The following is a 26,675-nucleotide window of genomic DNA, read 5'->3' on the forward strand; positions in this document are numbered from 1 at the left end:
TGCAATGACTGTCACTTATTTCCACATGAAATAATTGTTTGGAAATGTGGAAAGTTCATGATAGTTTTCTTTATTTTTAAATCATGTAAATGTAGATCTACATCGGTGGTCTTCTAGCTGTTTTTTAAACTTAAAAGAATCATATCGTTGATATTACCAATTGGCACATTTGAGGACCCATATTTAAAGGAAGAAGAACATGTCATAAAGTAATTGTGGACATTTATATCGCGATCCAAGGATATGTATAAAACTTTAGGATATTATCCCGTGGATAATGTAAACTAATTAATCAGTTAATATCATAATTAGTAGTCTATAGTGGTATTAATAAATTGTGTATAAATATCATGAAAAAGGAATGATAAATCACATAGAAACTTGTTTGACTGACATCAAGGTAGTTGATTACATTATTGTGTTTAATATGTGAAGGGAATTGTTTTGTTCATTTATTTGGGTGTATTCTTGTCCTATAACATAAAAAATGTTTAAGTCTACTGACTGCATATCTTTTGACTCAAAATATCGTTTTTGTAGTAAATTACGACGGTTTATATAGCGCTTCAAAATTGCTGCTTGTTTTGCTAAAGGAACTTATGAAGAAGTCGATAAGAGTTTAGACGTTAGAGTGTACGTTCTATTAACGGAAACGCCTTATGTTTTAGGACTAGTTGTATTCGAGTGATTCATATACACATCCTTGGTCAGCGTGGAGAGCTAGATATTCCCGTCTGTATTAGCAGCCAGTGTTTGATTATTTTCCTTGTATTAATTGACATTTACATTCATATTGCTGAAATGATGTCATCCACAGGTAGTCAAAATATATTGATGTGCCAAAGCTAGATTCTGAGATTTTTTCCCCAGACACAAAATAGCACAATATCTTGTTGTGCAGTACAATTAGTTGGTCTAATCCACAGCAAGCAATTCATTCATAAAAGGTTCACAGGAATGACATCACACAACTTGGCTTTTATAGGGTAGGGGAGGGGAATCAAAGTCGTCCTACAACTTTACAGTTTAAAAAAATACACAAACAAACTATATTTGTTTTCTTGACTTGTTTTCAGAAAACATGGCATCTGTCATGTCTGGTTTCCTACCTGATTCATCAGGGGTCCAGTTTACAGCACGTCCTGCACTAAGAACAAGAGACTGTTCTCGTAATTCAATGAGGAATGGGCGTTCATCTTCTGTTGGTATGTAATTCAGTTCAACATTTGTTTTGTATTTACTATTAGTTATCTTTTAATTTGATGATAATAATGTTTCCTTCTGTAAAGTTATATTATAACATTGTTTTAATTTTAAGTAAACTCTGTCAACAAGGTTTTTAATAAGCCACTTCTGGAGTTATTGTTTATACTAAGACTCTATACTGGTTGGGGACCACCAAAACCGGACAACCACCAAACCGGGACGGCCCCGAAAATGCTTAATTTAGTATTTTCTTTGTCCAGTGGTTGTCAGTCACTTTTTATCAACAATAAACGCATGATTCTTCTAAAATTAAGTAAATAAATTTATTTCATCCTCCGTAAAAGGTATTATTTTAACGTCTATTTCAAGAATGTTGACGTTTACATTTGGGGGTCAAGAAAGAAAGGCCTGACCTCATATACCAGCTATAATCATTTGCAGAGTGAATAATAGAATATCCAAAACTTAAGCATTTGTTGCTGAAATATTGTATGTAATGTTAAAAATCAAAAATCAAAACACCCAAGCTTTTATCTGAATTAAATCACGTCATGTACATATCTGTCCGGACACATGGTACTGTAGTGTAGACAATTTAGGTAATTTTGATACCCTCCTTGTCGAGCCTCAGATATAAGTGTCAATACAATCAGAAATAAACAAACTAGTTTGTTAGTTAGGAGAAGAACCTAGCTGAACTGTGTCAAATTTTTCGGTCTCTAGGTGAAAAATTATGAAATCTGTATGGAAAAATGTTCCAAAAGTGTCCGGTTGATGGTCTCCGACCAGTACATTCTTTTCATATAAAAGATATTTAATGGTATGTCTCCTAAAAACTCAATATTTAAAACCAACTTAATACAACTATTTACCAGTTCCAGCATTATGCATCAAAAAAATTCATTATGGAAATGAAAATTTGTCAGACTCTTAAGAATGTTTATATCTGAATGGTTAAAGTTGTTGACTTAAAACAACATGTACTTGTCCATGACTGCTGTGGGTTAGAATACTGACACAGACTTTCGATTATTTCGAAGGGATTTTTTCCAGGATTTTTGGAATATGACCCATACCCATAACCTATGGACTTGGGAATTTTAGCGATGTTTTGTTAAAAAATGATAAAAATGCATGACTGAATTTTTGCAGTGATTAAATGAAAGCAAACAATCACTGTCTTAGGATGGCATCTTCATACATTTAAGCACTATTACATTGAGAAAGCCTTTATTTTCAAAGATTTTAGAATTTTTTATCCAATATTTTTATTTTGTAACTTCCAATTGGGAATTTTTCCTGTGGATTGGGAAAATAATATACTATTTTCAATTGGGAATAATTGACCCAATAATCATGAATAATGGCCATAAAATAAGCCAAAAAAATCCCTGTTTCATGTAAGTAAGTTAAGGGAATGTAGGTGTATTTACTCTGGTGCCCACTCATGCCTAAAATAATGCTCAGAGGAGCATCTTAGCATGGTCTTCCTCCACCAGTACAAATGGAAAGTACCTATAAAGTGCCAGTGTGACTTAAAACCCAACCAATGAAGAATGTTTAAAAAGTAAATATTGATATAAAACTGTTTTAAACATGTTTGTGCAATATTGTTTTTATTCTGATATTAAGGCACCAAGTGTGTCATATGCTTACATATAGAACACTTTGGGAAATGGTCAAAAACCATTGATGGAGCAAAATAAAGAATGGTTATTCTATTTAAAATATAAGATACTAGTGTGTCAGTAAAAAATATTAAAATGATTTTTCAGTATATTGGCTGGCTAACAAATATACAAAAAAAATGTATGTGAATTTTTGCAGTCTTGTGTTCAGGCGTGGAATGGCCTCCTAGATTTTACTTTCTCTTTCATTATCATTACATAAAAACAGCTTGCATTCCTGACTGTTGCATAACTTAAAGTTAGAAACTTTTGGCCAACCTTTGGAAAAAGTTGTGAGTACCACACATATTCAATGATATTGACCCAAAAGTCCTCGATAATATATCTGCAAATTTGAAAATATGTGTACATGTTTTTGTTTGTTGTATTTGTAGGTTCAGCATCAGATAATGGTATTCTGTCTCCAAATGCTAGTTTATCTAGTATAGAGATAGAAGCCTTGCTGAGAGAGAAGGTGAGGGCCAAGTCTGACAGCATCATACAGGTAATACTCTTTGATTATTTTCCACATTGATATGCTACCTGTACAAGATATATCTTGCATTGAATTTGCAACATTCCATTGTTCATTTAAAGCTACATGCCTCCAGATGAGCTAAAATATATTCAATAAAATCAAACTTGAGAAAAATATGCTAAGATTTTGAGAAATTAAAGAGATTGAAGTAATAATTTACATGTTATGTGCAATTAATGACTGATTTGGCAGTATTTACCACCACTTTTTACTGCATGACTAATGCAGTATTAAGGGCTATTTTTGCATATTTTGACCTCTTTTTGGTAATTTACATGGATTATAAGTGCCATTTATAATGTGTAAATTACTTTTATTTGTTTACTTCACAAATTTTACTTATAAATACATTTTCAAAATTTTCATGAAAATATGCATGAATCTGGAGGCATAATGCTTTAAAGAGTCTACAGTATATGTAGTTCGATTACTTTTAAAAATGATTGGAGTTAGAAACTTGTCCTGCATTGAACTGTTGATTAAAGGGAATTCAAGATAAATATATAAAACTGATAAGATAACAGTTGTGTCTACAGGTCAGAGTGCATGAATGTACAGACTAGCCTGGATGTTAATAGATGGAGATACATGCCAATTTGTATTGCTGCTAAATTTTCTTAAATGTTTCTAAAATATCATTACAGTGTATTATTATCATTGTTCTTTTTCTTGAGAAGTTAAAGTTACAATAACATATTAGATTTGTCAAGTTTAATTACATAAAAGGCATTAATCTTAACCTTAATGTAACAGTTTTAATATGAATGTGAAAAACGAGAATTTAAGTGGCACAAGTAATGAAGTAAAATTACAAGAGATTTAAGCTACTCTATTATTACTCATTAACCCATATTCCATATTTTAAATTTAAGTACCGTTTTTCATATGCACCGGTGCACAGTACTGGCCAATTTAACCTTCTTACCATTCGGCTGTTTGTCTGTCCATACAAAGTTAACATATTTAAGCAAGTTAGATATAACTTTAGTTCTACCTGTTATAATTGTTTTATAACTTACACAATTAGTTACCAATCTTTGATAATAACTTCATTATTGCAGCTATTTTCCCTAATTATTAACCTTTTTATCTTTTTTTAAAAGGTATGGACAAGTTAGATAATTATCTTAACCCTGAACATGCGGACTTGTCCCACTTCCATTTTAGGACTGTCCATAATCAATTATATTGATATCAACTTGAATATTTTAAGTTTGTCAGCCAACAGTATAGTGCCTGGTCAGACTACATGGTTGTGCAGACTGGCCTGGCTCTATAATTGTGGCAAAGGCTTAACACTTTCAGTTCCAGCACTTTAGGGGTAAAGTTCTACTTGTATCAGTGGCTTCATACTGTTTACCAATATTTTCAAATAAATGGATAACACTAGCACTGTATAAGAAACAAAACAATTTGCTAATAATTTAAATAATTGAGTTAAAAAGCATATAAATGTAAATAAAACAAAATTCAATAGTTACCTTGACCCTGCTTTGTAATATTATAATTATACCCCCACCACAAAATGTGGGGGGGGGGCTATAATGGATTCGCTTTGTCGCGTTGGTCGGTCGGTCAGTCGGTCGGTCGGTCGGTCCGTCTCCATTTTCGTGTCCGCTCTATAACTCCTATACCACTTGAAGGATTTTCTTCAAACTTGGCTCAAATGTTCACCTCAGCAAGGGGATGTGCAGAACCCATGTTGCCCATGTGTCAGCTCAAGGTCAAGGTCACAATTGAAGGTCAAATATCAAACACAATCATATATTAGACAGTATGTCGTGTCCGCTCTGTAAGTCCTACAATAATTGAAAGATTTTCTTCAAACTTGGTTCAAATGTTCACCTCAACAAGGGGATGTGCAGAACTTATGTTGCCCATGTGTCATCTTAAGGTCAAGGTCACAATTGAAGGTCAAATCAAACAATCAAATATTACACAATATGTCGTGTCCGCTCTGTAAGTCCTACACTTATTGAAAGATTTTCTTCAAACTTGGTTCAAATGTTCACTTCATCAAGGGGATGTGCAGAACCCATGTTGCCCATGTGTCATCTTGAGGTCAAGGTCACAATTGAAGGTCAAATATCAAACAATCAAATATTACGCAGTATGTCGTGTCCGCTCTGTAAGTCCTACACTTATTGAGAGATTGTCTTCAAACTTGGCTCAAATGTTCACCTCAACAAGGGGATGTGCAGAACCCATGTCACCCTTTTGCCGGCTTAAGGTCAAGGTCACAATTGAAGGTCAAATATCAAACAATCAAATATTACGCAGTATGTCGTGTCCGCTCTGTAAGTCCTACACTAATTGAGAGATTTTCTTCAAACTTGGCTCAAATGTTCACCTCAACAAGGGGATGTGCAGAACCCATGTCACCCTTTTGCTGGCTTAAGGTCAAGGTCACAATTGAAGGTCAAAATTTGACTTAGAAAATGTTCTTAAATTTTAACATATATCTGAATATTTCTGAATCTAGGAAAGGTATTTGGTTGAAACTTAAAATATATATGAAATGTCACAATTAAGATATGCTGGTCAAGTTTCATAACTCTGTATTGCATTTAAACAAAGTTATGCCCCTTTTTAATCTTCAAATTTACATACAATCACATATTAGACAATATGTCGTGTCCGCTCTATAAATCCTATACTAATGGAAGAATTCAAACTTTACTCAAATGTTCACCTAAACAAGGTTATGTGCAGAATCCATGTCACCTTTGTGCAGTCTAAAAGTCAAGGTCAAAAATTGACTTAGAAAATGTTCTTAGATTTTAACATGTTCTTGAATATTTCTGAAACTAGCACAGGTATTTGCTTGAAACTTAAAAGATATATGAGGTGTCACAATTACGATATGCAGGTCAAGTTTCATAACTCAGTATTGCATTTTGACAAAGTTATGCCCCTTTTTAAGTCTTTAAATTTACATACAATCAATACTAGAATATATGTTGTGTCCGCTCTATAAATTCTATACTAATGGAAGGATTTTCTTAAAACTTTACTCAAATGTACACCCCAATTGGGCGATGTGCAGAACCCATCTTACCCTTGTGCCAGCTTAAGGTCAAGGCCACACTTGAAGGTCAAAAATTGACTTACAAAAAGTTTAGTATATTGGGAAAATGTAAGGTTATTTGTAACTGTTTCGAACATGATTTGATAATAGATATTTATACTATTACCTGTACAATAAGTCTTTTTTTCAACAGAGATAATTTCTTTTTATGTATTTGTGCGACTTAAGTTATTTCCTTAACCACCTTTCCAAGTCGTCTTCTGTCAAGGACATTGGTGGGGGTATGAATCGCATTCAGCAATAGTTCTAGTTATACATGTATTGGGTTTTTCATCTAAAGAACTTTCAATTTAAATTTCAGTAATATTGATTTTTGTACAATAAAGCGAAAGTTTATAGCTCACCTGACATTTGGGTCACCTATAAATAGGCTCCTGAAAGAAACTTTTTAAAAAGTTGTTCTCATTTGGTATGTACATTGTATGTATGTACAGCATTGATTGGTATACTTTTACAAAGTTTGATTCTTTTTCCAAGTTTATTAAATTATGGCATAATAGTCAAAGTTAGCTGTGACTAAATATTCGTTTTAAATTGACTTAAAATATAGGTAAAAATATAATCATATCAGAAATGACAAGGTTTTACTGTATATATAAATTGATGATTGACGTAGTCTAATACAAATCCAGGAAGTTTGTTAAAATTATGGGATTTGGATGAAAAATGCCCCAGCTGCAAAGGTCATTTGTTTTCTTGAAAAAGTTATTTTTTACATTGTTTTAGCCATGGAGATTTTGTTTCTTAACTTATTTGGCATCTTTTGTCTTTTTTCAATTGTTCAATTGTATTCCTTGCAGTCTTTCCTCAGGTGAGCAATAAAAGATCCACCATGACTCTCTTGTTAATGATTATGTTGGGTATACGGCATGCCAATTTTTATGGCTTTTTGACTTATTGTTATAAAATGATTCATGATTGAATATCAGTTTACGTCAAACAATTAAACAATTATTTGAGTCATAACCATTTAGAACAAGCCTATAAAACAGTGCATTAATATCATACCATTAAATCAAGGCAAGGTTACCTATCTGAAACAATCACTTTACAGTTTTAAAATACAGACATGAACTTATAAAAATAAATCAGTTTAAAGATCAAGAAGTTTATAGTGTTTTTCTACTTATCTTTGATAGTTTAAATGTTTCTGTTTATGGATTTTTGCTATCTTTTAAGTAATAAGATAATGATCTTAAATATATTACTCTTTGTGATTGGTTCTTTTTTTGCTTTTTCAATAGAAAAAGAACAGAACTTTGAATAAAGAAATATATTTATAGAAGCACTGAAATGTAATTCAAAATGTCTTATTTAAAGGCTTTAACAAAAATAGTTGGTAATAAATAGATGGACTTGGTAATAAAAGATGATTTTGGTAATAAACAGATGAGCTTGGTAATAAACAGATAAACTTGGTAATAAATAGATGAACTTGGTAATAAATAGATGAACTTGGTAATAAACAGATGAACTTGGTAATAAATAGATGAACTTGATAATAAATAGATGAACTTGGTAACAAATAGATGAACTTGGTAATAAATAGATGAACTTGGTAATAAATAGATGAACTTGGTAATAAATAGATGAACTTGGTAATAAATAAACAGATGAACTTGGTAATAAATAGATGAACTTGGTAATAAACAGATAAACTTGGTAATAAAGAGATGAACTTGGTAATAAACAGATGAACTTGGTAATAAACAGATAAACTTGGTAATAAAGAGATGAACTTGGTAATAAACAGATGAACTTGGTAATAAATAGATGAACTTGGTAATAAACAGATAAAGTTGGTAATAAATAGATGAACTTGGTAATAAATAGATGAACTTGATTATAAATAGATGTTCTTGGTTATAAATAGATGAACTTGATAATAAACAGATGAACTTGGTAATAAACAGATAAACTTGGTAATAAAGAGATGAACTTGGTATAAACAGATGAACTTGGTAATAAATAGATGAACTTGATTATAAATAGATGTACTTGGTAATAAATAGATGAACTTGATAATAAACAGATGAACTTGATAATAAACAGATGAACTTGGTAACAAATAGATGAACTTGGTAATAAATAGATGAACTTAATAATAAACAGATGAACTTGATAATAAACAGATGAACTTGGCAACAAATAGATGAGATTGTAAATAAACAGATGAACTTGGTAATTAATAGATGAACTTGGTAATAAATAGATAACTCAGTAATAAATAGATGAACTTGGTAATAAACAGATGAACTTGATAATAAATAGATGAACTTGGTAATAAATAGATGAACTTGATATGATATACATGTAGTTGGGACTTCTCATTTTCAATATTGAAAACATTTACTTATATTGAATTAACATTTCATCTGTATATAAGGATTATTCTGGTAAATCATAAGGAATCAGTAAATATCAACTAATGTGGGTTACTATCATAATAAATCCTTGACATCTCTCGCCTTTTATCAAAAAAAAATTGCAATACCTATTTTTAGTACATTATCATCTATGACATCTTTTTTGAGCAAATATCAATATGGCAGCCCTCATACCTGCTCATTAGTGTCTACTATACTTTAAAATTGTAATATTGGCTAAGAGACAAGAAAACCATGTGAACATTTTAATATATTTAATTTGTATAATTTGTTTTACAGGATGACTCAGCAAACTTTTTTGTAAATGGCAATGTAGTATGTATTTATTTATTTCAGGCATTTAGAACGTATGACGTTGATCAGACTTCCAGTGTAACTAAAGGCGAGTTTAGGCGGGTTCTTGAGTCCTACTGTAGCCCTCTTACCACAGACCAATTTGAAGCAGTTCTTGCTAAGGTACTCTTGCTGTCATCCTCCACTCTCTTTCTCTGTGTGTGTGCGTGTGTTCATGTGTGATATAAAATAAAGGTATAAGTATAAAGGCATCACCAGCTTAAAACAAAACAGTTGCTAGCTGGAGTCTTTGTACTCTTACCTGAATGAAATCTGTGAAACACTCATCTGTTAGTTTTCATAAACAAAACATAAAAAATGGTTTGACCTCATTAAATAATTCTTTGGTACAAGTATTAACTTAGCTCATCTTATGTACAGTATTCTTTATTTACAATCCAATTCACTTTTCAAATCTCAAGGGAAGTGGTTTCTATACATGCAATGGAATCTGGTTTTTATTCATTCAAGGGAAGTTGGTTTTTATAAACATATTGGAAGTTGGTTTTTATGTATTCAAGGGAAGTTGGTTTTAATAAATTATGTGAAGTTGGTTAAATAAATTTTGGTAAGTTGAGAGGAAGTATATTTCTTGATTTTTTTTTAAAATAAAGATACAGATAATGTGCTGAACTGTTAATCTATGGTTGAGTTAATACTTCACCAAGCTCTGATTTGATGTGAAAATAACATTCTTATCAACTTGAAAAATAAAATCTTAACAAACAGGAAACCCAGGAAAAAAGAAACAGATTTTCCACTTTGTTACAAAAGTGTATTATACTACAATGTATTACCAACCCTTTCCATCTGGACTCCTGCTTTATGTGATGTATTGAAGTTTTTGTTTTTTTAAATTTTGTTTTAAGGGTTTATGTTAATAGTCAAATAATACAAGTTATTACAAACAATGAAACTTGGAACGATCAACAAGCTTTTTGTTTGATTTTGATTAAAATATTGATGGAAAGATGTTGCTATGCTTTCAATGCATGAAACTGGTACCCATACACTCTTACAGTCCTTGAATGACAGTATAACGATATACATACATGTATAATCACCTTCATATATATATATCACGGTATTTTCACTCTTATATCTTGGTTGTTATTCTCTATCTATGTAATGTTTTAGCTGACATATATTTTCATTTCATTTGAAGTTTAGGCTTGCAGATTGTAGGTCATTTGCAGGGCTGTAGGCCATTTAAATCATGGGAGAGTTAGATCTCAATAGATCAATGGTGACAGTAAGAACATATTCCCAGAAATTCTTCTAGATTCTTCTTACTACACGCTTTATTTTAACATATCTTTTACATAACTTCTACCTGTATTTTTTTTATTTTAAAAAAATTGTAGTTATTAATCTTAAATCATAACAGACTTCCTTGTTTCAGTGACAGTTCAATTTTCAAAACTATTTTTTTTGTAATTTTAAGCGTTGTGCTACCTGTAAAATTTGACAAAAAGATGTTATATAATAATATAATTATGCACCAGTGAATTCTAACCCGGGGTCTCAAATCCCCAGGGTAGTGTGACTAAAACATTTCCAGCTGTCTGTTCCTGCACTATCCTGCAATGATGTCTTTTCATACAGGCTGCATAATAGGGTGGGGATGAGGGTGGGGTTGGCCATTTTGGTTGGAAAAAATGTCCATCTGGCAATATAGGGCTGTTAAGTAGGGATTTTAAATCAGACTGCTTCTCATAGGACTTGGCCTTTATTTGGGGTTTTATTATATGAAAGTCAAAGTCTTTGTTTTTCCACGATGGTCAGGTTACTTAACTGACTGATTTATAATATCTCAAAAGTTTCATCATACCAGTGTTGGTATCTCTTTCTACATATTGTTCAGTCCTTGTAATAATATATTTTCTTGTGTAAATCAAGTAAAACAATTGACACATGATTACACAGATTGTCACTGGAACAGGTGTTTCTGTACAATGTATTATAATTAGATGATAATTAACAAAATTAAATTTTCAAATATTTATACAAAAAAGGCTTTACAGAAGGTAAGACATATCTTGTGATATTAATTATTTGGATTTTAGGTCTTGGGTGAAACAAGAGAGCTAATGTCAGTTCATGAACTTTTTTTATAAACTGAGCACTATTTTCTGAATATTTTGAAAATAGAATTCACCTGCAAATAATTGTTTCCTTAGTATGGTACATGTATTCTGCTTACAGTTGATACATTGTATTTAGTTCACCGAACCATGATTGTGCACAGGTGAGGTTTTGTGATCAAACTTTGTCTGTCCTGAAATGTCTGTTGTCAAATATTGGTTTATATCATATCGTTCACTAAACCACAAAATAAATTGCTATGAAACTGTACAGGAAGGATACTTAGTAGTTCCTTTAAAAAATAGTTAAAATTGTCTCTGACCACTGAACAAGATGGTAACCAGAGCTAAAAACAACAACAACTTTAACATCTCCTCCTGAACCTACTCATAGATCTTGATGGAAGTCTCTAAGATTAATATTTGTGTAGTACTATAGTACTAGACCGGAAATTATTCTAGTCACTAGAGCTGGGTCCAAGCTAAAAATAGAAACAATTTGAATTTTGACTTAACAATGACATTCTTGCATTGTTTCTTAGGTGAGCCATTCAGGGCCTTCATGACCCACTTGTAATTATAACTGAAAACATACTTTCATAGTTTTTAAAGTTGTTGGTTTCTTATACATATAGTCAGATATTGTGTAAAAACATTTTTTTTATTTAAGAAAAATTAAATGTGGCATTAGCTAAATTTGAAAAAAGAGACTCAGTTTTTATTACATGTATTATTCAAGAACTATACTCAATGTTGCATGGCATGGTATATTATAACCACTTTGTATTTTGTTTAGTTATGTATTTATCATAGAAATTTGTATAAATTATCTGTATTTTGTGTTTTGAAATGAAAATATTGATAAAGTAAAAGAAAAAAAATGGCTATAAAAAGAATGATAAGAGTTGTAAAATTTTGTATTAAACATTTTATTTTTGAAAAATGCCAAATTGTGGCAAATATCTGAAGGTTTAACTTTGTAAGTTAACATAGTGAAAGTTTCTAGTTGAATGTAATACATAATATTTAATTTTAAATTTTACATCCAGTGTTTTTATTTTTGAGGAAACAATGTTATTCTTTAAATTTCTAGCTTTACAGGAGAATTGAAATGATATTATATAGATGGACTTGCTTATAACAGATCATAATTTGAAATAGCAATATGTGTGTTGTATCAATTAGTCTGATTATTTCTTAAAATATTTTTGTAATAGAAAAGTGCATGAATTTAGCTTTTAAGCTTGAATAATTGAGAATGCTATCCTACTCATGTTGGCATTTTTATTGGCATCGGTGTAACACTTGGTTAAAGTTTTGTGTGCCAGTGATGTCATATTGTGTTTAACCACAGAAGGTGCTGTATTCATTTGAAATCTCACTAATGTCTCCTCATAATTTTAGTTAACTGTCAACAAATTTTGGGAAAAAAGAGGTCACTTGAGAACAATATGACATCCAAAACTAAAAGGTGAAAACAGCAGACTCTGCTTGATTAATTAGATTTCATGATGTATTTTATCAAATATATTCTTGCTCCACAAACACAGAAATAATTGTCAACTTAAAACTTCCTTTTTATCTTTTGAATCATAATTGTAGGTCACTTTTTTAATCAAGCATGGATTTAGACTGTGCTGCATTAAACAGAATCATTTCCTTTATGAACAGAGAAAATTATTTCAGCATGTCTCTTGTTTTACTGTCATGTTTTAAGAACAGTGTAGTCTGCTCTTTGTCTGACAGTCCTTGTTTTTATGTTTGATAACTTCAATATATCAGCACATTTTGCATGCATTGAAATTAATTTTAGAAATGATTATTAGTTAAGCTGCATCAAAACTTAATTAATTAAAAAAGAAATCAGAATGGTTAACATGTATAAAGTTAGATCTGCATGGAGCATGTCTAATGTGTAATCTTCTATGTGTAGTTGTTTTTATATAAGCTTGCTAATAATGGTAAAAAATAAGGGGCCATCATTGTCCTTTTGTTTCATTCATAGGTCTTAATTAATAAATCAAGAACAATACATGTGCAGTTAGGGTTGGGCTTGTAGTAAAAAGCTTGATATACACTGATATAATCAAGAAAGTAAAATGTCACATAGCCGTAGTGTTATATAACTGTAAAATGTTATATAGCCGTAAAGTGTCACATAGACGTAAAGTGTGTCACATAGCTGTAAAATGTCACATTACCTTAAAGTGTTACATAGCTCTAAAGTGTTTTATATAGCCGTAAAGTGTTACATAGCCGTAAAGTGTCACATAGCCATAAAGTGTTATATAGCCATAAAGTGTTACATAGCCATAAGGTGTTATACAACTGTAAAATGTTACATAGCTGTAAAGTGTCACAAAGCCGTAAAGTGTGTCACATAGCAGTAAAATGTCACATAACCATAAAGTGTTACATAGCTGTAAAGTGTTATATATCGGTAAAGTTTCACATAGCCGTAAAGTATCCACATAGCTGAAAACTGCCATATAAACCATGAGCTTAGTATATACAGAATTTAATTTAGTTTGATTATGTAGGAAGCTTAAAACTTATAGACACACTCTGGAATCTGTTCCTGGAATGAACCAGTACTGAACAATGAATGTAAAGTTTCTAGCTCAAGGAAACAATGGCTCGCCTTTGACTGGGTTTGAACCCACGGGGACAGCATTCCTTAGATCGTTTGTCCAACAATTTAACCACTGGGCCATGTAGCCACATTATAGTTACAAGTTCACCATCATGTTATTAGGACTCAGTATCTTGTAATTATGAGATCATAGCTACAAGGTCATAATACAAGATGATTTCCTATTGTGACATGTTATCTTGTTATTATGAAATAAACATGTTCAAAGAATATATTCCAAGTGACACAATTAGCTTTTGTTTTATAATGTATAATTAGATTTGTTATATATATTTTAGATGATGTAACAAATAATTTTGCACTTTTTGCTGGAAGCTTTTGCAAACGAATAACAGCAAGATTTATCTTAAATATTAGTTGAGATATTTAGTGTGTGTAATGCATGGAGGTGTTTTTTTTCTTCAAAATATTAAAGCAGAATTGTTTTCATTCTTCTTTTTTGGAATTTTTACTCTTCTATCAAATTCCAGGGTTGTTTTGTATTTATAGTTGTATTTTTTTTAATGAAGAAAATAAACATCTGTGAAAAAAATAGTAGACTCAAGAATTTACTTTAAATTTCATTAAAACAAATTTTCTTTATTATATTAATTATGATATTTTTTATGTAACAAAAATACTTTCTTACATAACTGTAACAATTAATATCATATTTATAACAAATACACATGTATATACATGTAGATAGATCAAATAATTATAATAATAAGATTTTTTAAAAATATTCTTATATATCTATGTTCTTCTTGTTGGAAATGCTTCAAATTGGTCCTCTCACCCTTCTTATTTACTACTGAATATATCATACCATCAAAATTTCAGCAGGAAATAGATACAGTACTACTGAATTCTAAAAAAAACCCACCTGAAATTATGGTAAATTTAGGGAATATATACGTGAATAGTAATCTTTCACTTGAATTTGTGATAATAGATCATATTCCAGACGAGAAATCATTATTTTTTCAGTTTTTATAGATATTTGAAATATATTTGTCTGTAAATGTAGATACATGTATAGCAGGTGTGGTTTTGTTTTAAATTGCTTATTTTTAAAAAAAAAATCTTTAATATTTACAATATTTAACAATTTGTTAATTAAGGGAAATATATTAAGAATATTGCATTATACATTATGTACTTCGTTTTTGCATTCTGTGATTTGACCTTTTTAGGTGAGCAAAAATCCCAATGGAACAGTGCGCTATGCTGATTTCCTGGACAAGTTTCATTCAAATGGACAGTCAAATTCCCCAGCAGCCCGTCAACAGGTCAACAGAATTACAAATGGTGTACCAAAGTAAGAAACTTTTAATGATTTTATATCATTACCAGGAATTTGAATTCTCTCTTTTGAAGTTTTAAAAAAATCATGGAATGCTGGTACTTGTTTGTGCCAGAAATAATGTTTGGTATGACTTTTACCCTAAGACTGCCCGTGGGAACTATTCTAAACCCTGGGACCCCGTGCGACAAAGATAGCTCTCAGATGTTTGTTTTCCATCTGATAATGGTCTTTCCTTGTTATTGTTTTAAATAAAATTTTACTAAAATTGTGTTTTGTTCAGTTGAAAGATTGACAAAACTCCATTTAAAAACTATTTTTCATGGTAAGGGTTCCCAAAGAAAAAGTTCCAAAATTTTAAACGGGGGAAAATATTTGGGTTTTAAAAATTCAACTAAGAAAAAAAATTTTTTAACAATATTGTATGGCTTTTTCAGAAAAGGGTTTTACTCTGTCTTGTTAAACCTTTTAATTTTTTTACAAATTTTTTGGTTCTTCTCCCCCAACACCAAAAGGGAAAATTATGAGATTGATTGAAAAGCTGCTGAAAGAAAAGGTATGGTACAGAAATAATGTATTACAAGTTATAAGTCAGTTTTAATCCTTATCCAATCCTCTTTGGGGAAGTGCCCAAAAAATATGTGGAAATAAACAACCTTCATTTTGTCATGCCGCTTTATTTTTAGCTCACCTGTCACATAGTGACAGGGTGAGCTTTTGTGATCGCTTTTCGTCCGGCGTCCGTCCGTCGTCCGTCCGTAAACTTTTACTTTAAATGACATCTCCTCATAAACCACTAAGCCAATTCCATCCAAACTTCACAGGAATGTTCCTTTGGTGGTCACCTTTAAAAATTTGTCAAAGAATTTAATTCCATGCAGAACTCTGGTTGCCATGGCAACCGAAAGAAAAAACTTTAAATATCTTCTTTTAAAAAACCATAAGAGCTAGAGCTTAGATATGTGGCATGAAACATCTTCTAGTGATTGTCTACCAAGTTTGTTCAAATAAAAGCCCTGGGGTCAAAATTGGCCCCGCCCCAGGGGGTCATTGATTTTCCCTATATGCATATAGTAAAAACTTAAAAAAATTTCTCTTAAAGAACTCAAAGAGCTATGGCTAAGATATTGAGCATCAAACATGTTCTAATAGGTGTCTACCAAGTTTGTTCAAATAAAAGCCCTGGGGTCAAAATTGGCCCCGCCCCAGGGGGTCATTGATTTTCCCTATATGCATATAGTAAAAACTTAAAAAATCTTCTTTTAAAGAACCAAAAGAGTTAGAGCTAAGACATTTAGCATGAAACATGTTCTAATAAGTGTCTAACAATAAAAGCCCTGGGGTCAAAATTGGCCCCGCCCCAGGGGGTCAATGATTTTCCCTATATGCATATAGTAAAAACTTAAAAAATCTTCTTTTAAAGAACTCAAAGAGCTATGGCTAAGATATTTAGCATCAAACATGTTCTAATAGGTGTCTACCAAGTTTGTTCAAATAAAAGCCCTGGGGTCAAAATTGGCACCGCCCCGGGGGTCATTGATTTTCCTTATATGTGTATAGCAAAAACTTAAAAAATCTTCTTTGAAAAAACCAAAATAGCTAGAGTTAAGATATTAAGCATGAAACATCTTTTAGTGAGTGTCTACAAAGTTTGTTCAAATAAAAGACCTGGGGTCAAAATTGGCCCCGCCCCGGGGGTCATTGATTTTCTTTATATGTGTATAGCAAAAACTTAAAATCTTCTTTGAAAAAACCCAAATAGCTAGAGTGTAGATATTAAGCATGAAATATCTTCTAGTAAGTGTCTACAAAGTTTGTTCAAATAAAAGCCCTGGCCCGGTCCCAGGGGTGTCATTGTTTTCAACTATATGCATATAGTAAAAAACTTTAAAAAAATCTTCTTTTAAAAAGCCCAATGAGCTAGAGCTTAGATGTTTAGCATGAAACATCTTCTTATGGGTGTCTACCAAGTTTGTGCAAATAAAAGCCCTTTGGTTAAATTGGCCCTGTAACGTTGGGGGGGGGGGGCTATATACAGGTGAGCGACCTCAGGGCCATCATGGCGCTCTTGTTTTTTAATATGGCCACCATGCTGCCCCAGGGTCTCTGATTTAATGGGGATTTTACAGATCTTACAGTCCCCACAAGTTAGACTTTTACCCAGAAGTTAGATTTATTGCAGCTTACTTTTAGGTATTACAGCTGATTGCTGCATGAGAATAAAATAGTTTAATTTTAGATAGAAACATGTATATACATATACATAAATATGTGTGGCTTTCATGGTGAATAAAGGTGATTTGAATGCAACTGTTGACACTTTTTATGTGGAAGTCTTTACTAGGTTTTTTAAACCTAATTAATTAATATAAAATGACAAGATATTGAAATACATGTAGTAATATTCATAAATTCATCTTTGAGTAAGGTTTTGATCATGATTAGAATGGTTCAGAAAACAACAGTTACATCACATTGGTTGAGAAAAGTTTACATGTTCACACAATATAGTTTTGCTGTATGGTATGAGCTACTTAGCTGAGAGGTATTGAAGGTTGCTGAAAATTACTAAAAGTAAAATGTTCTATTATTTTCTTATTTAGGAATTCCATATTATTTCATATTAGCCCATATACTTTGACTGTTAGCAACAATTATAACTCACTTGACATCCCTAACTCTTTACACTTCAAATTTCAAAGCTGTCAACAAGTCCTTGAAATGTATCAAGGTAAAGGGATAAGAGTAGGAAAATCTGTGACTTTATTCTTTTTCATCATTACTATTGTTTTAGATTGAGAGTAACCTGAAGTCAGTTGTGAAGGGTTTACAGTTGTTTGACTATAATCGTGATGGTCGTATACAGAGGCATGAGATGAGGAGAGTTATAGAGAACTACTGTTTTAAACTCTCAGATCAACAATATGATAAGTATGTTTACTCAGTTTTTCTTTTTCCACACTAGAAGCACATAATGTCTGATGTTTGTTGTCTGTTATAAAGATAAAAAAATATCTCCTAAACCACAGAGAAGATATTTACAAAATTTCACAAAAATTATCCTTATGTGGTCCCCCTCTACAAACAATTTTGTAATTAATGATTTCAGTCTGATTCACTGGTAAAAAAAATTAAAAGTAATCAAAGTGCTGAAGGCACTGAGTTTGTTTTGGCCTTCAAAACGTGCTGAAGCAGGTAATTTCTTCATTAGCAATGATTCCAGTATTTACAAAGTGGTCAAGTGGTGAAGTTAACATTTAAGTCACTATGTCATATAGCTGGACTTGAATATTTATTTGCAGGATATTTATATATGGTCAACTACTATCACATCTTTACGTTAGAGAGAATATAGGCCTGTAAGTTCCATTTGACCTTTTTACTTTTGTCAAATGTCAGACCCAAACAAGTAAAATATCATAGGACAACCAACCAACTTAGATGAATGGTATGATTGAGTTTTCAGTTATTTCACTGATTTGTGTAATTTACTTATTTAGATTGTGGCAGAGATATGACTTCCATCATACAGGGATGGTGAGCTACAAAGATTTTCTCAGTCGTTTAGGAGTCAGTGTACAATCTCGTAACAAACCTCCTCAAGAAGGTGCCATGGCAGGTAATTCATAATAAGAAATTTTCAATGAAAACAATAATGTATATATTTTTTTTATTTAGTCATTGTCAAGTCTGGTTAACCATGACAGTTAATGTCATTTTCTTTCATAAAATTCAGTTGAAAACATTGTACATGCATCAAACTTGTGACAACTGGCAGGATCAAAGCAGCTTACTGGCAGCTATTATTTACTATTTCCAATCACACTAAGTAGTAAAAGTGAGAAGACTTCTCTGTTTTTCTACTGTGGGTCTAGAATAAATGGCTTCATAAAATGTTTTTCTTTTAAAATGGATGTTTAGAATATTGTACAGTGTATAACCAACCTGAATGGAATCATTCAAAATAAATGTATTTCAACAAAAAATTGTTTGTATGATTTAAATACGTATTCAATGTATGTTTGTTGTGAAATTTTTGTTCACTTTAATCTATCAAAAAAGGAGAAACTTACATTGAAACTTCATAATCAAAAGAAATACACAGACAGAAACAAGAGAAGTAAATGTGAAAATAAAACCCACCTACACAACAAACCTCAACAACAGACAATTATGAATTTTATAGTAATGGGGAAGATTATTTAATACTAGTAAATTTAAAAGTAAAAATTTTTCTGCCATTGGTATTGAGTTTGTTTTACCAGTCCTGTTCTAAATAATTTAATTAAGGGGGAAATGCGTTCATTTACTTAGGGATCCGTAAAGCTTAACCAACCTCAAGGAAAAAAAATTATACAGAGTATACTAATAATGTTTTCAGAAGAGGAAGAAGAAGATGACCCTGGTATAGCTCAGCCTTTCATACTAGCTTTATTTCTAATCCATCTTTATACCATAACTATCTCTACCCGTTTAGAGTGATGGTTACCATTTTCTATATATCCAGTTATCATCCCTATTTCAGAATGGCTGGTGTCTATTGTACAACCTAGTATATTACTGTGTGTCATTGTTTAGAATGTAATAAATGCAAATCAGCAGAATTGGATTTACTTTATAGACTAGGCAAATGGTTTAAAAAGAAATGTCTAGCTATGTTCTATAAATATATTGTATGCGATAAATTCTTATGTCTTAAGATCTTCAGGTTGATTTCAGAATGAAATATTCAACTGATCATAATTGTTCACTTGCAGAGAAATTGGTAATTACTGGTTAGTCAGTTATTCAGAAAAAAAGCCAGTTAGGTGTACTTACTGCCAAGATATCACCAAACCAAAATTGTGTTAAAACCAAGAAAAAACAAACGAAAAAAAACCCATCATTTGATAATTAACTTTCTTGAATTTCTAAAACAAATATTTTGCATGATACAGATTTTTGTCATTGATCATTCAAAGCTTAACATAGGATTTTAATGACGTGCTTGTGAAAGATATTTTTTAAAATTAATTTTTTATCATGGTGTTTGATTTTGCTCTACAAATGCTTGTGTGGTGTGTTTGAAATGACAGATAAATATATATGTCTATATTAATCACATGCTTTAAAGTTTGAACACTTATACTCTGACTGATAATCTACTGTGTTCAGTGTTATGATTGACAACAGAATTTTCTGACTTCTTTTCCATTTCAATCTTAAAATTTTGAACATTGGGGTAATGATAATATTCAAATAGAATTTTAAATGATGATGGTAACATGACAGTTGTATATCGTTTGTTTACCAACTCAACCTAAAAAGGATTTTTTCTTCTAAATTTAGAATTGTAAAAGTCAGTTTTGCAATCAGATAGAAACAGGATATAAGATGAGAATAGACCATAATATGGTAGATATTAAATAATGATTCTGCCTTTTTAAGCTATAGTACTCCCCTTGGGTACCTCATTCCCACCAATATCAAAGTAATTCAAATATGCTAAATTGCAAACATAGCATCACCTAAAAACTTTGCATGGAACTTAATGTAATTGTCTTGGATCAATGACTTATTTTTTGATGGATTGCATGTATGTTTTAGTAAAAAGGCAGTAGTCAATGCCAGTATAAAATGTCTGAAAGTATCTCGTTCCATGCAGAAGTATTAAGTACTGCAGTATCCAAATGCACCACCCTATAATGTATGATTGCTTGTTTGCAGCCCTGAACTGGCAACAGAATACACCTCACCCACATATGAGGAACTTCAAACAGAGACAAGAAGATGAACACATGTTACAGGCAATGAACTTTAGAGAAATTGAAATAGAATTTAGGAAAAGGGTAAGAACATTTTCTGTATAGGATATTATTTTGATCTTACCTATTATAAGAATGTTTGTTTGGGATAGAACTGGGGGCACTTTCTTATGTTTTTTTTTTTTTTTTAACCAGGTTTTCAACGAAAACCGGGTTATTGTAATGCCGAAGTCGGCGGGCTTGCGGGCGGGCGGGCGGCAGGCGGGCGGGCGGGCGTCAACTTTTGGTTTCCGCTCAATAACTTTAGTTTGCTTTGGCCTATTGACACCTTACTTGGTGTATTGATAGCTTATATCAAGAGGTAGCTTGGGATTGCTATCCAGGTGTCTTTGATCAAGGTCAAGGTCACTGTTACTAAAAATAGAAATTCAATTTCTGCTCAATAACTAAAGTTTGCTTTGGCCTATTGACACCAAACTTGGTGTATGGATAGCTTATATCAAGAGGCAGCTTGGGATTGCTATCCAGGTGTCTGTGATCAAGGTCAAGGTCACTGTTACTAAAAATACAAATTCAGTTTCCGCTCAATAACTTGAGTTTGCTTTAGCCTATTGACTCCTAACTTGGTTTATGGATAGCTTATATCAAGAGGCAGCTTGGGATTGCTACCCAGGTGTCTGTGATCAAGGTCAAGGTCACTGTTACTAAAAACAGAAATTCAGTTTCCGCTCTATAACTTGAGTTTGCTTTGGCCTATTGACACCTAACTTGGTGTATGGATAGCTTATATCAAGAGGCAGCTTGGGATTGCTACCCAGGTGTCTGTGATCAAGGTCAAGGTCACTGTTACTAAAAATAGAAATTCAGTTTCTTCTCAATAACTCCAGTTTGCTTCGGCCTATTGACACCAAACTTGGTGTATGGATAGCTTATATCAAGAGGCAGCTTGGGATTGCTATCCAGGTGTCTGTGATTAAGGTCAAGGTCACTGTTATTAAAAATAGAAATTCAGTTTCCGCTAAATACATTGAGTTTGCTTTTGCCTTTTGACACCAAACTTGATGAATGGGTAGCTTATATAAAGAGGCAGCTTGGAAGTGCTACCCAGGTGTCTGCGATCAAGGTTAATGTATTTAGTTTTCATGTTATAACTTGAGTTTGCTTTGACCTTTTGACAATAAACTTGCTGAGTGGCAGCTTTGGATTGCTACTTAGATATTTGGGAGCAAGTTCAAGATTATTTGCTTACAATAGAATTTTCAGCTTCTATTCATTAACTTCAGTGTACTTTGACCTATTGATTGCTGTCACATCAAAATTTGGTCGTTGAAAACCTGGTTTTCGTCGCATTGCGGCGCTTCTTGTTTTTTTTTTTTTTAAGAAATTTTATACTTCATTTATTATTTGAAAACCTCTTTTATATGATGTTAAAATGATGCTTTATATTATTTGCATTTCTTAGTTAAATTATTTGATAGTTGTTATTGAAACTTTAAACTGAATAAGGGTTGGTGTGGATTAAATCAAGTACGTCTGCAAAATAGGTGAATGCAATTCTTTTCTCTTTTTCACCTTTCTGGTCACATAATAAAAATGAAAAATTGTAATATAATCTAAGAAAGTTCTATAAGTACAACATGTGGTTTGATGCGAATATGGCATACATATGTGAGTTAACTCTCCCCAATCTTTCTTGTGTGATTATATCAATAAAGCATAATAATGTATCTAAAATTAAAAAGCAAAAATGATTTACCCGTATTGCCTTCTTAAGGCCATTCAATATGGTCAGTCCCTTCTTTAGGTAAAAAAAACCCAAAACATATCACTTTCAATAGGTACAGAAAGTATAGCGTTTAAAATCTATTTTTAATCTTTTATATTTTGTTTGTCATGTAACAGATGAGAGACAACTATGTGAATCTGAAGAAAGCATTTATGGTGTTTGATACACATCTAGATGGTTTTGTCTCTGTGGAGAATCTTCAGTCTATTCTAACACAGTTCACTATACCAATGTCCAAACAACTCTTCTCACAAATCATGGATAAGTAAGTTTTGTTCTTGTGTTTTGTAAATGTTATTTGATCAACATCTATCATAACTGTCACAGGGTTAAAAGAAAAAAGCCTGACTGGGACTCAAATTGGTGACATTTGGAATACGGTTCTGCAGCTTACAGCCTACAAATTGTCTTCCCTATTTGTGAAAACTTATATGCTGGACACAACTTTAAAATGAAACATTAATTATAAACTATGAAAATGTTGGCATACTATATAAATTTCATTCCAGGAGCATACAAGATCTTCTTTGAAACTTTAGCTGATAACTAAAATATCTTCACCTTTTAAAAGCTATCGGCAATAACAAAAGACCACAAGTGTAGAAATATTCTAAGATCTTGTCTGACAAGCAGCTTTGACTCTGGTTTAAATAAGCTATGTACAGGCTTTCTTAACAACAGACCTAAATTGTGTTATGTCTGAAGTACATGTTTATGAAATTGTGTATCTTTATTTATAGCTCACATGAGCATATGCTCAGGGTGAGCTATTAGGATCACTCTTCGTCCGTCATACGTCGTCCGTTGTCCGTTCACACTTTTAAAACGACATCTCTTCTGAAACCATTTAAGACAGATCATAATGAAACTTCACAGGGATGTTCCTTGTGTGAAGCCTTAACAAAGTTGTTCAAAGAATTCCATTCCATGCAGAACTCTGGTTGCCATGGCAACCAAAAGAAAAAACTTTAAATATCTTTTTCTAAAAAACTCAAAGAGCTAGAGCTTAGATATTTGGCATGAAACATCTTCTAGTGAGTATCTACCAAGTTTGTTCAAATAAAAGCCCTGGGGTCAAAATTGGCCCCGCCCCAGGGGGTCATTGATTTTCCCTATATGCATAAAACTTAAAAAATCTTCTTTTAAAGAACCCAAAGAGCTAGAGCTAAGATATTAAGCATGAAACATGTTCTAATGGATGTCTACCAAGTTTATTCAAATAAGAGCCCTGGGCTCAAAATTGGCCCCGCCCTGGGGGTCATTGATTTTCCTTATATGTGTATAGTAAAAAAAATTAAAAAATCTTCTTTGAAAAAAAACAAATAGCTAGAGTTTAGATACTAAGCATGAAACATCTTCTAGTGAGTGTCTACCAAGTTTGTTCAAATAAAAGCCTTGGGGTCAAAATTGGCCCCGCCCCGGGGGTCATTCATTTTCCTTATATGTGTATAACAAAAACTTAAAAAATCTTCTTTGAAAAAACTCAAATAGCTAGAGTTTAGGTATTAAGCACGAAGCATCTTCTAGTGAGTGTCTACTAAGTTTGTTCAAATAAAAGCCCTGGGGTCAAAATTGGCCCCTCCAAAAACTTAAAAATCTTCTTTTAAAGAACCCAAAGAGCTAGAGCTAAGATATTAAGCATGAAACATGTTCTAATGGATGTCTACCAAGTTTATTCAAATAAGAGCCCTGGGCTCAAAATTGGCCCCGCCCTGGGGGTCATTGATTTTCCTTATATGTGTATAGTAAAAAAAATTAAAAAATCTTCTTTGAAAAAAAACAAATAGCTAGAGTTTAGATACTAAGCATGAAACATCTTCTAGTGAGTGTCTACCAAGTTTGTTCAAATAAAAGCCTTGGGGTCAAAATTGGCCCCGCCCCGGGGGTCATTCATTTTCCTTATATGTGTATAACAAAAACTTAAAAAATCTTCTTTGAAAAAACTCAAATAGCTAGAGTTTAGGTATTAAGCACGAAGCATCTTCTAGTGAGTGTCTACTAAGTTTGTTCAAATAAAAGCCCTGGGGTCAAAATTGGCCCCTCCAAAAACTTAAAAATCTTCTTTGAAAAAACCCAAATAGCTAGAGTTTAGATATTAAGCATGAAACATCTTCTAGTAAGTGCTACAAAGTTTGTTCAAATAAAAGCCCTGGGGTTAAAATTGGCCCCACCCTGGGGGTCATTGATTTTCCTTATATGTGTATAGCAAAAACTTAAAAATCTTCTTCGAAAAATCCGAATAGCTAGAGTTCAGATATTAAGCATGAAACATTTTCTAGTAAGTGTCTACAAAGATTAGATTCAAATAAAAGCCCTTGGGTCCGAACTGGCCCTGCCCCAGGTGTGTCATTGTTTTTAACTTTATGTGTAAAGAAAAAACTTGACCAGCTAGACCTTAGATGTTTAGCATGAAACATCTTCTAATGGGTGTCTACCAAGTTTGTTCAAATAAAAGCCCTGGGGTTTAAACTGACCCCGCTACGGGGGCCTATATACAGGTGAGCGACTTCAGGGCCATCATGGCCCTCTTGTATCGTTAAAAAGGGAAGTAACTGCACTTATCTAATTTGACATAAACAGTAAGTATTTATTTAAATATTAAGCTATAAGATAATGTTTTGTTGTAGATGTGGAGTGAAAGCCACTGGCAGGATTGCTTGGGAAGATTTTCTTGAAAAGTTTCAAGAACCAGTTATGACTGGAAATGGACAAACACTACCAATAAGACCCAATCACAAGTAAGTTAATCATACACATTTGTTAGGGCTCTCTGGCAGTGATTGGAATTACTGACTTTAAACAAAGTTATGAAGGTAGCTGAAAGAAGATCTGTAGGTCTACTGTCTGAAATGTCTGCTTGTGTAAAAATACATGGCAGGGCACCTGAAGTCTTCCTTCATCAGTAAAGTTGGAGATCAGGCATACAATCTTAACAGTGGCAGTTTGACTAAACCTGTCATCCCTACCCCACACACTCCCCTACTTCTCCCACACACACTCTCTCACAACAAATAAAAATTATCTAATTATAGAGCTCTTGAGTTGCACCAATTTTTTCTTTAACTAGGATAGTGTAATTGTCCTTGAACTTAAAATTTGTAGTTCTGGTCATGACATGATAGAGGCAGTATGTCCAATATCATTCTTTCTTCCTTACATTTGTCTTTTCTCTTCATAAAACTAACATATTCAGCATTAATAAACTCCCATACTTATTATCAGCACCTTAGTACTTAACTCTTATTAAATTGTATAGGGAGCTAACCTGTTACTGCACTAAGGTGACATTATATGATTAAGCTATATTTCTTATAGGTAGATCTTTTTCAGAGTAATAATGGCTATTTAAAACAAGCTATATGTTTATTTTTTCAGATTTTTCCCAATTAAAGAAGGGATTGAGACTGTAGAAGTTGATGATATATGGAAACTGCTTTATAAGCATGTTCAAAGCAACTATGGTTCATTTAAACAAGCATTCCTCCAGTTTGATGTGGTAAGAAACCATTAAATGTTGAAGTTAGAGTGATTTATATCGGAAATGGTTTACCAAACATGGCAAAGGTTACTGACGTAACTATTGGTTCCTTTGAAATGATGTTTTACACTACATAATTGTGCAGATAAGACACAAAAAATACCACTTTTTTCATAGCTTGACTTGTTGTTTTACAAAATTTTAATAATAAATCATTGGGAGAAAGGCATTTCAAAGTTTTTTTGATTAATGTAATAAACGCTTATGTAAAACAGGCTTAATAAAGTGTCATAAAATGAACCTGAGGCAAGTATTATCATATTTCTGGGACATCATGTTAGTATATATAACAGAGCGTGTCATTTTTAGCTCGACTATACGAAGTATATGGAGAGCTGTCCTACTCGCCCCGGCGTCGGCGTCCGC

General features: G+C 32.3%; 1 protein-coding gene across 1 annotated transcript in view; it reads left to right on the forward strand.

Moving 5' to 3' along the window:
• LOC132751739 (EF-hand calcium-binding domain-containing protein 6-like) overlaps positions 1-26,675 on the forward strand; it is a 53,698-nt gene that overhangs the window by 169 nt on the left and 26,854 nt on the right. Inside the window, exons 2-13 of the mRNA XM_060741953.1 lie at positions 1,077-1,205; positions 3,269-3,378; positions 9,223-9,342; positions 15,132-15,256; positions 15,770-15,797; positions 18,036-18,172; positions 18,742-18,860; positions 19,623-19,646; positions 20,948-21,069; positions 22,888-23,036; positions 25,399-25,509; positions 26,147-26,267. Of these exons, the coding sequence (XP_060597936.1) occupies positions 1,082-1,205; positions 3,269-3,378; positions 9,223-9,342; positions 15,132-15,256; positions 15,770-15,797; positions 18,036-18,172; positions 18,742-18,860; positions 19,623-19,646; positions 20,948-21,069; positions 22,888-23,036; positions 25,399-25,509; positions 26,147-26,267 (1,290 nt within the window). The 5' untranslated portion in view covers positions 1,077-1,081. The remainder of the gene's footprint in view (positions 1-1,076; positions 1,206-3,268; positions 3,379-9,222; positions 9,343-15,131; positions 15,257-15,769; positions 15,798-18,035; positions 18,173-18,741; positions 18,861-19,622; positions 19,647-20,947; positions 21,070-22,887; positions 23,037-25,398; positions 25,510-26,146; positions 26,268-26,675) is intronic.

The sequence above is a fragment of the Ruditapes philippinarum genome, unplaced genomic scaffold (genome assembly GCF_026571515.1).
Source record: "Ruditapes philippinarum isolate M1 unplaced genomic scaffold, ASM2657151v2 ctg76_1_1_1_1, whole genome shotgun sequence".
Lineage (NCBI taxonomy): Eukaryota > Metazoa > Mollusca > Bivalvia > Venerida > Veneridae > Ruditapes > Ruditapes philippinarum.